This window comes from Pieris napi, chromosome 2, assembly GCF_905475465.1.
Source record: "Pieris napi chromosome 2, ilPieNapi1.2, whole genome shotgun sequence".
Taxonomy (NCBI): domain Eukaryota; kingdom Metazoa; phylum Arthropoda; class Insecta; order Lepidoptera; family Pieridae; genus Pieris; species Pieris napi.
Window position 1 is genome coordinate 10,079,062 of NC_062235.1, and position 17,560 is coordinate 10,096,621.

A 17,560-nucleotide genomic window follows, 5' to 3' on the forward strand; every position below is an offset into this window, starting at 1 on the left:
GGCAAGGTTCCGAAGATACTGGCAGCGTTCCCCCTTTGAATAGCTATGTACCCATGAGTTATACACGGCGTCATATTTAGTCTACATGGTTCAATGATGATTTTTCATTTATCAGTCTTCTGTATGATATATACCGTCTCTATACCAATCTAAATCCATTGGTGCACAGCGGGGGTTTAAATGTACGTCAAGAATGAGAAAGGAGTTAAACGATAAGATTCGAGGTTCGATTATATTATCTTACAAAGATATGTACGTAAACTTCATAGCGTTTATTTCAGGCCAATACAACTGTAGAAAAAGATACAGTGCAAAATTATAAGGATTGTCCGTAAAAAAGTTTGGTCGATTTGACCTTTACTAACCTTTTATTGTTAATATTAAGCGCCAACGAAAAGCTCTTTGTAACCTGAAATGACAAGAAACCAAATAAAAAACATTGATTAACGATCAAGACAGACATTTTGTTAGACCCTTGGAAGATGATACATTAACTTTTTAGTCGTATTTTTATAATATTAGGTATATGGAATAAATTATAATTAATGGAATGCCTTTATTTTTACATACTAACTTCTATTCGACGCCTGCAAATTGAATTGAATTGAATTTTGTCTTAATAACATTTATAGCGACCGTAGGCTTATCTTATCAATCATAATATTATTGGAACAATAAAAGAAAGTATAAAGTGCTTTTTAATAAGTGGGCCACTGTACGGCTTTGTACAAATACAGAATCGTGTCGCCAGTCTCGCGACAGGTCCACCAGTTTATGGCCCACTCTGACATTTTTGCTGAGCAATTGAATAATCAGTCCGGTTTGGAACAGCATCTAGAACAAGAGATTAACGTACATAACAGATCTTTATGCAGTGGAAAGGCGTCATGGTAACTGTAAAAAATCTGGTCGCATGCAAATAAAGGGCATAAAATTTCCGTATAATACAATCTTATCGAAAATATGTTTGTAAAAGCTTTCTGGCGCCGCGAACATCCTTTCACCAAGCATTCTAAGTAGGCATCCCATCGGCGAATTCTAATTAACATTCCCCAACTAAACGACTCAATTTTCTCAATCTAACTTAATCATAATTAAACCTAATATTTTTCTATTACACGATATTTGACAAGGAAAAAATTTAGAAGTTCAAATATATCAACCAAACAAACAAGGCGTTCCATGACGTACGGTGTATACCTATATCGAGAAAAAATTGCTAGTCGAGCGTCGTACGCGCGTAGCATTCGTACGAGCGCCACGAACGCGTACGCTAAAAGATCCTGTGCTCTCTGTTGTTATTTTGAATTAGTTGTTTGACAGCATCCGTGTGTGCAGGTCTCGCGATATTTTTTATTAAATTTTTGCACGTCGCTAAATATTTTTGCGTTGTTGCCTCGTACAATATGACTGCGACCGGTGTAGAAAGTGTGGACAAGGGAGATGTTTATAAGCAATTAGACCAATTTGGCAAGTTTCAAGTGTTTCAATATATTTTAATATGTTTACCATTAATGATGGTATCCATGATCCACGTGAATTATATTTTCGTGGCTGAAGATGTTGAACACAGGCAAGTAATTTTTCTATTATTATTTTTATCTATTGTAATCGAAATATTTTCTGGTTCATTTTTTTTCAATTATATTCCCTGTGAAATGGAATATATTTTTGTAATATTAACATTATTATTAATAATATTAACACTTTTGTTAATAAGAAATATTTGATTATTTTATTTTATTTCTAAAATATACCAATATATGAATAAAAGTATTAAAAGTTACAAATAAAATAAATTAATTTCATGATGTTGGTACATCTGCAAGTATTGTTTATATAATAATTACTACGTTTAAAAAAAACCTTTTAAACACAATTAAATTTATTCTAATGCATACTACTTTGTGCGCTAAAGTAAAAAACAGTTAAAGTTTTTGTTAATAGTAAACTTAATTAATTGAAATGTCGTTTTGCTAGGTACTCATCAAGCATAATGATGAAATTGCGTAGCATTGGCTACGAATTTTCCTCACTTTTTGCTACGAGTTTTGTGATAATAGTTCGATGGCGATGCATTACGGTTGTGCAACTATTAATTGTGATATACATAATGTAAATTTATGAACGATATAAGCATAAATAGTTTCCGAAATATTCAATTGTTATTTCAATTCCAAAATTAACAGGAAGAAAATGACGCAAGACTGACGATGAAGAATGATTTTATGTACTAACTATAATTTGTAAAAGCACCTGATAAATACTAATCATACGTAATTTAACTCGATAGAATTAAATCTATTTTATTGACACCGTATTTTATTTGAAAATGTTCCACTGACTAACCTTAAATACTTATAAAATTTTAATTCGTTACTCAAGTTACATTATTAAAAAAACACTAAGTACGAAAATGTCCAAAAATCAACTTCTCATTAGATCATGAACAAAAAAATAATCGTAAACAAAAATTTTTACATATTATAATAACCCGTGGCACTGCAACCTGTTAGGTCTGGACATCAGATTTCTGTATCTGTTTCGTAGTCATTTGTTTTTTCTTAATAGACAAGTGACTGTGTCTGACACTCGCCGTCAACTGTTTTGTATCTAAACCGTGCCGTTTTCCTCACTATATAGTGCTACACCGTTGGAGCGAGTGTGTAAGGCGCACATAGACAGAAAGTCCATTGGTGTACAACCTCAATGATAAGATTATTATAATAAAATTTACTAATTTATATAGATGAATAATGTGAAAAGGCAAGTGTATTTGTAGGTCTGTAATCTAAAACATTCTTCATCTTCTTTTTTTCCTTTCGACGACCTTAATCACCCGAGACAAAGTAAAATCATCTTTTTTATTTCCATCGACTTTTTTACATACACCGCAAATATGGACATATCTCTTTCATACGGAATCGCGGTCAAGCGGCTGTCCGAACACAAAAAAAAACGATAAATAAAGAACACACAAGTCTATTAAAATCAGGATCTATCGTACACAAGTGTCACCATCTAAAGTTCTATGAACCCCACAGGCCTGATCTTTCCTTAACTGTCAAGAAACCAGATTATTATTATTTATATCTGATCCACTGACAGCTTTTACTTTCAGTACAATATTATTTTAAATTTATCGAAGTTTTCGACGATGAAGAAAGTATATTATGTAATGAGAAAGTCGACATCGGTTGGGTAAATAATTTTAGTGCCAATATTGAGGCAAAAGATTTTTAAACATAGCGAATTACTCAACAAAGGAAAATAATTAACGTCTTAAATATGATGTTTATTTTAATTTATTAATTTCTTTATCGTTATAGTTTATTCGTTTCAGATGTTCTTATGTTTTTCTCAAACCGTTAATGAAGAAAGTAACGGTTAGACACAAAAACACCAAATGTAATGGGCCATTAATCATTTTATTGTGCTAAATCATATATTTCAATATAAAAATACATTTACTGGCATATAAAAGAATAAAGTACTATGCAAAAACAAGTTTCATATTTCGCAAGAAATTGCATTCACGACAAATATGCCCACAGCGATAAAAGATTCATTACCATTTTATTGCCAATGTATTTTATACCCGTTCAATACAAATAATTAAAGTCTTTAATGTTCGCGTAAAAGAGGTTATGTCGTTTAAAAGAAAAGCAGTGTAAAAAGGCTTACTATAAAGCTAACGATTATCTAGTTCTAGTTGATAAAAGGGCCTGGCTACTTCTTATTAATTTGCGATATTTGTTATAAAATAAGTGTTGTTTGATGATTTGCTATTAAAATAGGGAGAGTTTTTTACGCCGGCTTTTTCTCTCGGCCTACACCCTCTGTCTTCTTTGACGATGAGTAGGGATGCCTACAGATTCAAATTTAATGACGTGGAATAAGTGATACCTGTATCCTGTTCCATAATAAACATATATTTTTTTCTATTTACTAAACTGGTCAGGGCGTATTACTAATGAAACGGCGCTTAATAATTATTCTAAAATTGCACTTAAGCTGTTGGTAAACAGGCGCCAGGCCTGACGCGTCTAGAAATAGACAAATTATTAAGTATATCTATTTAGAGAGAGTAGTAGAGGACCAGTCTGGCCACTGGTTACAACGTTCATTACAATTCCAATACTCGTTTAGTGACATACCAAGTTGCAGAAGATCTCAATTGAATCTCATTAAGCTTTTTATTAAGCCAATATTAATATCTAATTCCATAATTAACGTAATTAAATATTTTAAAGAAAGTTGATTTTAATATAAATGTATCGTATTCATCCAGATTTTATTTTAGTTTTTTAATACTGTCTAGGTTTCTAAAAAAATATTTATTTATCAAATAAGTTTACCGACATTGAGAGGTCGATGTTGTAGGCTACTTTCTAAACATCTGTCATACAGACGTGAGGAATTTATTTTATTTCAACTGACACCCTTCACTAAAAAAACAATTTCTGACAAAGTTAAATTAGAGAAAATTCTGTTCTCTTTCTTCTTCATATATTTTTTACTTGCATTGATTTTTCAAGGACTAAAGGATCTCTCCTTCGAATTAAATGGATACTTGACAATCAATTGGGGTCAATGTGATGATGGATATGTGTGCAATGTCATGACACTTATTACAATTCTGTTGTCTCCATATAAAAGAGAATACATTGAGCTTACTTAACTGTTTGTAAAATATATATTTTATTTATTTAATTATTAATTATTAGTACAGCTAGTTTTAGTAAAAAATATATATTTGAATTTTTTTTTTTAAAAGCAAGCATTCTTTGGTGTGGCGAGCAACAATGTATACAGCGTATAAATCCCACAGGATGAATAAGCGTTAATGCTTTGTCCAATTGAAGTCAATGACCTCGTGAACTTGCCCGTACCACAAGCTGGATGTTGTATTTCAGAAGAAAAATAAGGACAAAGTTTGCGAAAATAAAAAATCCAGATTCTTTTTAACTTTTTTATTAAAGTGAAAATTATGAATATATAAGCCAGCTTTTATTTCCTGGTCCTTCGTATTATCCGGCACGTTTCTCTTGTGTTGCTATACAAATAGAAAATAAAATAACTAATAGTCAAATAATATTATAAAAAAATACCTAATAACATTGTTAGGAAACCTACATACTCATCGCTATAATCAATGCTCAGTTTCGCTGATATTTTTTTTTAGCAATTTGGAGTGGGAACCAAACCGGAATATGTATCTATTATTAAACTAAGACCAAGAAAGCCTTTGTTATAAAATATTTACTCTACTAATGTTATTTGTCCAATTCAAATGGTAGATGCTAAGCAGATAGTTATAGTTATCCATAGATGTTTGAAGAGTTAATTTCAAATGAATAAAAAAAATATTTTTCATTGTTAATTTTAATTTATAATAGCGATTTAATTTTTATTAACAACAACTAGTACCTAACCTAATTTTTTATCATTACGCATCGTTGGAATCGTGCTCGTATCACGTCTTCTTTGCATGAGTGACTCAACTTTTAATTGGCTACATTTTACAAACGTACAAGAAAATTAATGACTAAAATTTCTCATCAAAATGATTATAAAATATTGGTTGCCATGGCAACGTGACGATTTACATACAGATAAACCTAGCAATGATAGTACTAATTTACTACGAACATTCATTAATGAAGTGAAGTCTACCACGCCAAAAACATTGAGAACAAACACACCTGATTAAATAAATTTATTTCTGAAATAAAATCAACTCTAAGCTAATAAATATTTTAAGTGAGACAATCATAAAACACTGGTACTTATAATTCTGCTTATTTACCAATCGCAGTAGAAATAGGTTAATATGAAGTTTTTACTGTTGCCAACTCCTAAGTCCCAAATAATAACCTGGCAAGCTCACAATGCTACATGAAAACCTTGGCATTGAACTGATAATAATACATTTATTATAAAGGATAGGGTTATCAGTGTAAGGTCGACGCATTACAATAATGTTCCTTTGTTACAAGACAAAATATTTTACGGTACGTTTTTTGCATACTTAGAAATAACGCGAACGTAATAATTAAATTATTACCTAACCTTGTTTTTCGTTCATAGAACCGCGTTATCGCTCATAAATTTACTCATAATAATAAATTTAAAGTAATAGTTATATCTAAGTCATTCAAAAGCATTAATATGTCGGAATTACGACTGTTTTTTTGGTGTCATCCTTGACCTCTCCTATGCAAATTACAGCTAATTTGTGATTTATTTGCAGGTGTCGAGTTCCAGAATGTGAAGATGCTAATCCGTCAGTGGAAATACCAAAATGGTGGCCCCAAAATGTCGACGCCAAATGTTATCGACCAGTTCTGGACATGCAACGATACAGCAGATCCAATCAAACGTGTTCAAATAACACGTTCCTTGAAGTTTTGGAAGAATGCCATGATTGGGTTTTTGAAAATAATAATTCGATTGTCGCTGCGGTAAGTTCTTAAACACTTTTCCCAGACATCTAAAGCTCCAACGAATACGTCTTGACGAACGAAGTTGTTCCTATACATTTTTGATATCTTTGGCGCATACAATAGATTATAAGAACGACTTACATTTTTTACAAAAATGTATTACGTACAACCGAAATTACCTGTGGTGATGTAACATAACGTATACACCTTAAAACGTGAACTGGTTTTCAATAGAGGAAAAGGCGAGGTTTATTATACGAAAAATAAAACGATCACTATCGGATCGGCAAATATTTGAGTATGATGTACAATTTTGTTTTTGAATATATAATGAGCTAATTCAAATGCATAATGGTTCGGGTGAAAAACTATTATAGTGCGATATAATGTTTTGGCGTTGTATAACATTATTAATTATTCAAAAACTTCGCTATCAATTTATATGATCAGATTTCTTTTTATTGGTTAATTTGCTTGACCTCTAAATAACTTTACCTACCATTAGACAAGTTTTTGAACATATAAAATCGATTGTAATAAAGTGTTACGTTACAATATGCATATTTTGATGCAAATTTTACTACTCTGAAGTTGAATATTAATTTAATATTTGTTACATATTTTGGAGGCTGCACTTTATTAAACTTGTAACCAGAAGCAACGATTATATAATAGAAGGTAATAAATTTCGCGGTTCTTCACCATTACCCATGTATATTCGTAAGCCAACTGTCATATATTTTGTGAAATATGATAATAACACTAAAGTATATTAATCTATATTTAATGAGCATTGTTGGCCTAGTAATAAAGGCTTTATTGTACTACTACGATTCCCGGCTGTGAACCAATGTTATTTCTGTCTAAGTATACTAGCTCGTACGGTGAAAGAATTATCTGAGAAGCCGGACGCTCTAGATCCAAAAATGTCACCGGCCTATGTCAAGCACAGAAAGCTGACCACGTACTTGTCTATTAAAGAAACAAGTGATTACGGAACAGATGAATAAATCATAGCTAAAAAGTTGTAGCGCCATTGTTGGAACGAAGTTCCTTATCGCGCGTTGTGAAAGGGGGCTAGACGGAAAAAATTCTTACGAAAAGTTGTCACGACACTTCTTTGCTATTTGCTATTGTAATACACCGGTTCTCGTCCGATCACCGAAGTTAAGCAACGTCGGGCGAGGTCAGTACTTGGATGGGTGACTGCCTGAGAACACCTCGTGATGTTGCCTTTTTTTTGTAGGGATAAGAAATGAAAATTATTTTTGGAATCACTTAACTAAATTAGTCTTGTTGGAACGTAGTTATCGAGCATTGCGAAAGGGGGCTAGACGGAATAAATTAAGAACAAAAGTTGTAACGACACTTTTTGCTATAGTTGTTATATTTTACATTTTCAATTTAGCTATCGAATACACCGGTTCTCGTCCGATCACCGAAGTTAAGCAACGGCGGGCGAGGTCAGTACTTGGATGGGTGACCGCCTGGGAACACCTCGTGATGTTGGCTTTTTTTTTCGTCGTAAGATTGGTGTCGAGATAATCTATCATACTGTTATGATACCAATTAAAATATAAATTAATCGAAAGGAATTTCGTTCCATCCGGGTGTCCCTTGACACCTCTAAAGTTTTTTTTTTATATTTCTTTATATATTTAATATTTCTTAATGTCTATACGCTGAATAATTCCAGTAGGAAAGCTAAATCCAGCAGTAGACGTCGACGGGCCGAAACAATACTTAAAACAATATAAATCGCGGAGTTATATGTTTTATTTACCATGACATTTATAATAGAATTTGCTCAATAGAAGGGATTAAAGATAACACTGTTTATGTTTTATAATTTTATCGTTTCGGAATTATACGGTGTATTGTTATTATTAGAAAAGATAAATAACGGTACGTGCTTAGAATTTTGAGATCTTGTGATTCCGGCTTCCTGATTGAGGCTTTGACGGAGGCTTAGGTTGCCTAGAGTTTAGATAACAGAGTTTATTGCACATAATATTGGCAGTGGAATTCATATAAAGCTATTTTAATATTTATTTTCTTATCTTTGTACTAATGTTAGTATTATGAATAATAACAGTAGTGATATTCTATTTGTGAGGTAGATAGTGTAAATATGTTATTATTTAGATGAAATTATGTCAGGTGTAGGTATTGTTTTGCGTTCATTTTATTAAATTTTAATTTTAAAAATCAGTGGCGCTGCAACCTTTTCGGACTAGGCCTCAGATTATTTAGTATTTTTTACATACAAGTATGTGAGTAGCCGTCGGTGCTTGACACGCACCGTCCACTTTTGGCATGCTGATTTACTTACGATGTTATCCTTAACTGTACTAGCGTACATATAAAGTCTAATGATGCACATCGAACTTACGACCTCAGTTATGAGAACCGCACGCTAAAACCACTGCTTCAACGCTGGTGTCGTCAAATATTAATCGAAATGCTTAATATTGGTATAACACCTCAATTTGTTCTGTCGGATACTAGACGTGTGTAACTGAGAAATAGAGGTTAGGCACTTAGAAGCTTGGTATTAAGGAATACCATGGTATTAACTGTACCAGCGCAACTTGTACAGTTAATCTTCTTAGAACTATCGAAGCATCTGTTTGTAACAATGTATTTGAATATTTTACTTTGCCTATACCAAGGTCCTATGACATAATTATATAAAAATAAATATAAATATAATGAACAGAGAAACGGTTTTCAATCTAGATTGCAACGAGAAAAGAAATCTCTGATAATATAATCAATGAATCTATACATTTAGTTATCATATACCATTAGTCATTGACCTGTAGCTATATCCAATATAGTCATTTAACTAACATAATACACATATAGTATACACATTAAATTGACGATCGTCACGATCGTCACGAAAATCGTACTATTTACATGTGTGACGAGAACGTGTTTCAAGAGGTTCAGAAAATCTCATTTTTATTTTAACTTACCTGTCCACGCGAACTTCATTTCGTCCTAATGTTTTTTTGACTTAGCTACGAAAAAGAAAACTGGTTTTATGTTTGCCCAGGTAATTTTTCAATTTTTTCCCTCCATGAAAATATTCCTCAGAGTTTAAGGAATAAAAATATATTATTGGAATTGGTCCAGCCGTCTTTGAGCTTTGCGTTGATCAACACATTTTGCGATTATTTTTTATTTACAAGTAGGGTATTTGGATTAGACTTACACTTTATAAGACAATCGTATGATTCCCAGTAAACACTATGTCACTTGTACGTGCTTTAATTTCATCAAGGCCTCTTTAAGAAAACTCTGTAACTTTAACACGTAAAGAATGAACTAAACACTCATATACTAAATCAGAACCTCTTATTAATTAACTGAAACTTATGTATATATCCTTTTTTAGTATATTATAGATATGTTTAACAACAACTAACTTGAACCATTTTTAAATTTATGGTTGAATATTCTGAGTTGAGAAATCAGCGGTAATTATGGTATTACGATGAAACATAAAACCAATAAACTATATGGTAGTAAACTTGCTAAACCTAACGCAGTAAACTAATAAATTTTATGCTCTTGTTTCGAATCGTAAATTTTTAGTATGAAATAAGGGCTTTAATTGGAAATAGGACCAGCTATATATTTTTTGTATTTTCTAGTTGAACATCGGCTGTGAATCGTGGAAATCGACTCTAGTAGGCTGCATCCACAACGCTGGAATGATTGTTTCTATGTTGATAACTGGATTGATAGCTGACAAGTAAGTTGGAAATATTCTCATATTTGACTATATATAGTTGGTAAGAGCAGTGTCCCTTCAGCGTGCGACTCTATTGCTCTCGGTGGATTTTCTATGCGCATTAAGCAATCGCTTGTGGCGGAAAATATCGTGAAGTCTTAAGACCCAAAATCGGCGTGTGTTATAGAAGACTGTTCGCCGACATGCACGCGCACGCAAGACTAGCTCGCTGATGGTAGATTTTGACCTACGTACTTCATATTTTGGACAATTCACACAATATCTTTATAAATTGTAGCCTATGTGTTATTCTGATGTATAAGCTATATTATTGTAAAGTTTCATTAAAATCCATTAAATAGTTTTTACTCGAAAGAGTAACAAACCTTCATCCATACTTACGAGTTTATAATATTAGTAAGATGTACAAAGCTACATTACAAAAAAATACAAAACAGTATATAATCTGAGCTATGAGTTAAATTCAAAAAGATCAGTTTGTAGTTGTTAATTATTCACGATATTTTATAGCTTAATTACTCTTAAAGCCTTATTTAAGATTTTTTTTTTGCATTATTATTTAAATAGATACTATAGATGACTACTACTTTACTTGGGAGTATCTAATGACATTCTAAGAATTCCTTATCACCGGATTCGTGATCCATAAAAACGAATGATAACTAATTTGTAGAATAAATTGGCGCGCAATTTAGGTCACCGATACATTTATTTATTAACTGAGAGTGCTATTAAACATAAAAACTATTATATGATGTGATAGTAGAAGATCCCGCTATACAACGACCTTCACCGAGATGCTTATTTAATGAAACATATTTTATATTAAATTTAATATGTCAATAAATATAATCCATATGGGTTGTCTAGCAAATTTCAGTCCAGAGTATGTTTAATTAATAATTTTAAAAAAATATTTTTTTAAACATTTCACCGGTATGATTATTAGATAAATTCTATACCAATCGAAAGTATGAAGCCCATAGAATATGCAAACTTTATGCTGCCCATTCTTTTCCGGTCACAACTATCGGGTTGCCTGGTATAAACAGGTAATTCTGTACTAGCATTGTGCAACGGTCTGTTTATTGAATGAAATTTATATGAAATTAAAGATTATTTTATTCTGAACACGGTGGTATAGGGTTGTCTGCGAAAAATCAGTCCAGAATTGCGGTTGTCGAATTTTAAAAAGTAAAATATTGCTAAAATTATTATGATTTCAAATTATCTTAGCTAATAGATCTTCTATATTTCTATATTAAAATATAATATGTATATATTAAAATATATATTTTATATTTTATTTTCGTAAATTCCATGTGGCTTAATGCAACGGATCCAATATGCGTAAAATTTGAGCCTGAGAACTGCGGACGGTTCTTAGATGAATATTTAAAACCAGTAGGATTAATTGGGGATCATACAACTTTAAAGATAGAAGACATTGTCGAAAAAAGAGAAACAGAAAGTGATGACGAAGAAGATTCAGAAGTTGAAGAACGTAGTTTTATGTCCTATGACTCGGATTCTGAATAATTAAAAAAAAAATTGTATTTTTAATTTTTTACAATAAATAGAAGTAATTTTTTAATTGTTGTTTTTAAAGTTATACTTCTTTAGGCGCGTTATGAAAAATTGATGAGAGTGAAATTTTACGATGCGCGTGCACCGTGACACTAAATTATCAGTATGGGCGCCGAGCGTGCGCGAGCGAGATGGAAATAAGACAATCTACAAGTAGAAAGAAATAGAATATGCGTGAAGTTAGCAGCTATGCTAAGAATTTTGAATGACCATAATGACATTTAACTTTTAAACAAATAAAGGAGTTTTAATTATTTTTTCAAAGAAATTTAGGAATGCTTTTTCACAAAGACCTATTGTTACTTAGTTAAAAGGTTATGAAACATACGTAGTTATTAAATTGAATGAATAATATAATAAATAATTATTAATATTAATTAATAATTGAATAATATACTAAATAATAAATATTATTAACGTTAAATATTTGTTATTAATTATTTCATACTTTAAAAAAATAAAGAAAGCCAAAGAAGTTTAACTTCTTACGCGCGTACATAAGTACACGCATTCTTTTTTTATTTTGTCTTCTTAAAATAAAAATAAAATTTGCAAGATTAGGCACCCTGATTAAAAAAATTCACTTTTATGGGTTTTGAATTTTTTCCAATAGTTTCAATTGATTTCAATTTCTCTGTTTACATATTTTATAGATTTATAATTTGCATGTAGTAAATTTTTTAATTTTTTTCAATCAATATTTTTAATCAGGGTATTATTATATATGAATCACTACAACCTTCTTTTTTACTAAAGATGTATATATACTTTAGTGTCACATAAAAAATATACACATAAATAATTAATTGATTAAAAAAAAATTAAATAACTATTTCTCTATTTAAATAATAAACTACTCCAAAATGATGCATAATTATACGAGTCCATCGCTATCCTTTTCTTTTCCAAGCCCAAATAGCATGCGCACTCTCATTCTTTAAGTGGGCGGACTTTAAACAGCTGCTATGCTGTGTCCTCTTCTATCGCATGGGATGGTCGGTTGGGACCTCTCAGTCACACATTCACTTGGAGCAATATTTTACTTTTTAAAATTCGACAACCGCAATTCTGGACTGATTTTTCGCAGACAACCCTATACCACCGTGTTCAGAATAAAATAATCTTTAATTTCATTTAAATTTCATTCAATAAACAGACCGTTGCAAAATGCTAGTACAGAATTACCTGTTTATACCAGGCAACCCGATAGTTGTGACCGGAAAAGAATGGGCAGCATAAAGTTTGCATATTCTATGGGCTTCATACTTTCGATTGGTATAGAATTTATCTAATAATCATACCGGTGAAATGTTTAAAAAAATATTTTTTTTAAATTATTAATTAAACATACTCTGGACTGAAATTTGCTAGACAACCCATATGGATTATATTTATTGACATATTAAATTAAATATAAAATACGTTTCATTAAATAAGCATCTCGGTGAAGGTCGTTGTATAGCGGGATCTTAGACCATGACGAATATAGGGAGAAACGCGGTTCACAACCAAGATGTCGTAAGTTCGAACCACGGCTGCACCAATGATTTTTCTATTTAACAACGGTTATTCGGTTAGCAATTGCATGCTAAAAAATCATTTTGGTAAACTAGGGCGATGTACGGCATTAAGAAAAAATATGTATGAAACAAATATGCAAAAACAATAGGTTGTAGCTGAATTATTACTCCTCTAAAAAAGGTTTTATATTTTATATAGAATCGCAGGAAAATGGGCAGGAGCCTCATCTGATGTTAGTTGATAACGCCCCGTCCATGGACACTCATACCGCTAGAAGGCTAGTGCTTTGTGGCGGCCTTTTTTGAAAAACCGTAACCTTAATTTCTTATCTATGCTTAAATTTCAGGGTTGGAAGGAAACCGACTATAATCTTTTGCTCAATTGGTGGAATCGTTGGACTATTTAAGATATTTATTACCAACTATTACGCATATATAACAGTTGAATTTTTGGAATCAATTCTCGCTTCTGGGTTATATACAGTTGCTGTTGTTCTATGTAAGTTAACGTTAGGCCTTAGTAATACTCTTTCAGATGTTATTTTTTTTAGAAGAAGTTTTATCGAAGAAGAATGTAGAAGTTTTATCATATCTTTATAAGTATTGGCTATAGTAAGTTAATATCTAAGCACTTAATTTCATAACAAGCAAACTTACATGACTTTAATAACATCTTAAACTTAACCGACTTCAAATCGACGTCATTTAAATAAAAAAAATATATATTAATGAACTATAACAATATGTATTTTTTTATTTTAGTAACACAAGGCCAATGCCAATGCCAATGATTACAAATAAAAAAATATTCTTATTAAATACTGTCTAGTGTAATATGGAGGTTTTTCATTCATTATTAAAAGGATATTTTTTTCCAGTAATAGAAGTCGGCGGAGAAAGTAAAAGAGTGTCAGCCGGTGTCATTTTCTCATACGCAGTTTACGTAGGAGAAGTTTGCTTTGCATTTATCGCAATGGGTCTAAAATACTGGAAACTGCTCATTATAGTCGTCTACTCTCCATTAATCCTCTTCATCCTCTACGCATTTACACTAAGAGAGAGTACGAGATGGCAGATGTTAAGAGGAAAAATGGACGAAGCGAAAGAAACATTAATAATGATAACAAAGCTAAACAAACTAGAAGTAACAGAGCATGAAATTAATGAAACAAGCAATGAAGACTTGCGGTTCCAATTCAACGTCGTGGTACAAAAGGAGAAAGAAAGAATGAGAGACATATTAGCGTCCAGGGAAATAATGACACGTTTATTAGTGACGTCATTCTGTTTCTTCGCTTCTAGTTTTATTTACTATGGAATGGCTGTCCACGCGGTTCTGTTACCAGGAAATAAATACACAAACTTTGTTCTTTCCTCGCTCTCATCTTTCCCTGGTGATTTAATAGCACTGTATACATTTAAAAGATTTGGAAGGAAGGTATCTTTACAATGTGGATATATAGCATCGGCGTTTTTCCTTTTAGCACAAACCTTTTCACCTGATTGTAAGTATTTTTTATCATTACTCTTTTTATATACAGAACTGAACAGACCATTGGCCACAATCCCACCTGATGTTAAGTGAGATGTGGCCTATTGGACCTGTCCAGGAGATGCCTGTTTAACCGTCGCTTATATGAACCCTTATTACACTGTCTATTGAAAATAGAAGGGGGCACACCACTTCTGTTCCACACTGTTCTGTTTTTCCACGATTTTACTTGCTAGGGGATCGGAGAGAAAATGCTCAGACTTCAAGGGTTTAAGAAAAAATAAGTTCACACGTCCACAAAATTGTCACCAATATAACATTAGGGGTTGTGGGGTTGCGACGCTAGATTAACAAAAAACTAAATTTATTACGACGATAAAGACTTCTTAAAACTAAGTGACACTTCTATTATTGGACATTATCGGCAACGAGAATGTTAAATTACAATTTATGAGTGTGATAAAAACTATAGGGCTCATATTGGCTTCAAATGCGAAGATTATTTACATTATGTTAACGTTTACGCTTTTAATTATTAACTAAAATATATATGTAGTTGAACTAATGTCAGTTTACATAACTCCCGTCTAAGACACAAAATATTGAGCATTTAAAAAATAAAATTAATGGCCGGGCCATTACATTTCACAACAAATGTCAAAATGTGTTTCTATACAGTGTAATTTTTTCTATAGTTTTTAATTCTTGTAAGTTCACTAACGTACATTTTGTTTTGATATAGTTTTTTTTACATCACATATTTTTTTCATTTTCAGCGATTATGTGGCTCAAGGTAGCGCTTTTCTTGTGTGGAAAAATGGGCGTAGTTATTTGTTTCACCGGCATCTATACATATACTTTGGAATTATTCCCTACAAGTGTGAGAGGGACTCTAATGGGCTGTGGAAACACTGCTGCCAGATTTGGAAGTATGCTGGCTCCTTTAACTCCACTTCTGGTAAGTGCACAGGTTGTTTCCTATTTCATCGTATTTATTTATTGCTGGGAGCGCTACGTTGAATAAATATTGGAAAACGTCAATATTATTCCCGATAAAATACCACACGACTGCCTATGCTACGGAATAATGTAGCTGTAGTCTATAGAAAAAATCGGTTCTCTAGTTCCGGAGATTACTTACAACAAATAAAGTCTCGGCTTCATAATGTTACTATAGCGACGCTGTTTTTAATTAGGCTAATATAACTTATATCTCATTGATACAATCTCAAGAAAAAATAGGTCATTAGCTTACCATATAACCTTTTGTTCCAGTAGGTAGTAAAATAGTCATAGATAAAAAAACTATTACAGTCATGCTCGTACAGATCATTCACAATTTTCGAAACAAATGTTAAAAATATTATGTATAGTCTATAGTTCATTTGAACACACTTCTCTTCATTAAATACATGTTTGTGGCAGAATAAATTTATTTATAAATACAAATTTACATATATTTGTCACTTTAATTACTAGCATAATAAAAAGTGATAGCTCACTCAATACTCAAAATGTAGCAATAATTTAATTTTAGAAGGTTCTAGACGTATATGACGCTTTAGTAGATTTTTAATACAAAAGCGTTGAAAAACGCCTCATAATTAGTAACCGTTAATTATTATTAAACTAACCATTTTAAACAAATTGCATACAATTTGTGAATAATTATTTTCACAAAAGATTCGGATGTATGTTATTGTCGTATATTTTGTAAAAGTTTTCTTAGAACTAATTACTGAATAATAATATATACCGTTATTATTAAAATTTGTATTTAAGTTCTTTGTTATATTTGTACTATACTTAAGAAGAAACATGTGAAATCCCCATAGCAATAGTTACTTCAAATACAAGTAACTCTTCCTAAAACTGTGTAACTTTTTTGCAATCAGTTCAAAAACTATGTTACCCCCAGGGCTGATTTACAGGGTAATTTACCTTAGCAACTGATTAACTTAGTGTTTTTGTTTCAGTCGTCACAATTTGCGGCGCTACCATCAATTCTCTTTGCTTCGGTGTCTGTAGTTGCCGCATGTACGCTAACGTTCACACCTGAGACCAAAACGTTACCCATGTTCGACACAATAGCCCAGATTGAAACTCAAAAAGCGAAGATTATGACTCATTTATAAACAGTTTAAATTATAAACTGTTCAATAATTATAAATGTAATTACTTAAAATGTTAACAGTGAAATTAACTATAAATACTTATTTTCTCAACTTTATAAACTATAGTCAGAATAGATATCGTGTTATTCAGAAACGAGATATAATACTGAGTGTGATTACCGTATGTCAAAAACTTATTGGACTTCAACGTAGCCCGAGTTATAAGACGTGCTTATATCTTGTTTCTGAATCTTACCCCTAGTGCCTTAACCTTCTTTGTGCCTATATAATAAATATTAAAAATCTACTTAAGTATACTTGTATAAGACTAGGAATTTTGTTGGGCAAATGTATTTAAAATGGTCACATATATTGAATAAGGTAAAATTAAATTAGTGAATAAGTAGTTTAAGAAGTATTTTAAGAATACAACAATTCTTATTGTTATTATATACATAAAAACATTTGATTATATTATGTATCTATGCAGTGTAGATGCGACAGATTCGCAAAAAAGTACATCGTATAGACTATAATCGATTCATTTACTTATTTAAAGTGTCTTGTAGAGTGTTTCTTGGCTTTGTATTGTATATTACAGTAAAACAGTGTTGCCACATATAGACCAATATTTTAGA

At 31.6% G+C, this 17,560-nt stretch overlaps 1 protein-coding gene across 1 annotated transcript; it reads left to right on the top strand.

Moving 5' to 3' along the window:
- Positions 1-1,244: 1,244 nt before the first annotated feature.
- LOC125058820 (organic cation transporter protein-like) lies at positions 1,245-17,516 on the top strand. Its single transcript, XM_047662971.1, has 7 exons — positions 1,245-1,573; positions 6,254-6,464; positions 10,109-10,209; positions 13,664-13,815; positions 14,195-14,821; positions 15,585-15,766; positions 16,785-17,516. Exons 1-7 carry the CDS (start codon positions 1,407-1,409, stop codon positions 16,941-16,943), a joined length of 1,599 nt encoding a protein of 532 aa, XP_047518927.1. The 5' UTR covers positions 1,245-1,406; the 3' UTR covers positions 16,944-17,516.
- The last annotated feature ends 44 nt before the right edge of the window (positions 17,517-17,560 follow it).

Bases quoted from the DNA above. Each gene is read 5' to 3' on its own strand.
- LOC125058820 (XM_047662971.1), top strand. From the start codon at position 1,407: ATGACTGCGACCGGTGTAGAAAGTGTGGACAAGGGAGATGTTTATAAG. The intron at 14,822-15,584 runs GTAAGTATTTTT...TTTCATTTTCAG, and splicing joins ACAAACCTTTTCACCTGATT to CGATTATGTGGCTCAAGGTA. The intron at 15,767-16,784 runs GTAAGTGCACAG...TTTTTGTTTCAG, and splicing joins CTCCTTTAACTCCACTTCTG to TCGTCACAATTTGCGGCGCT.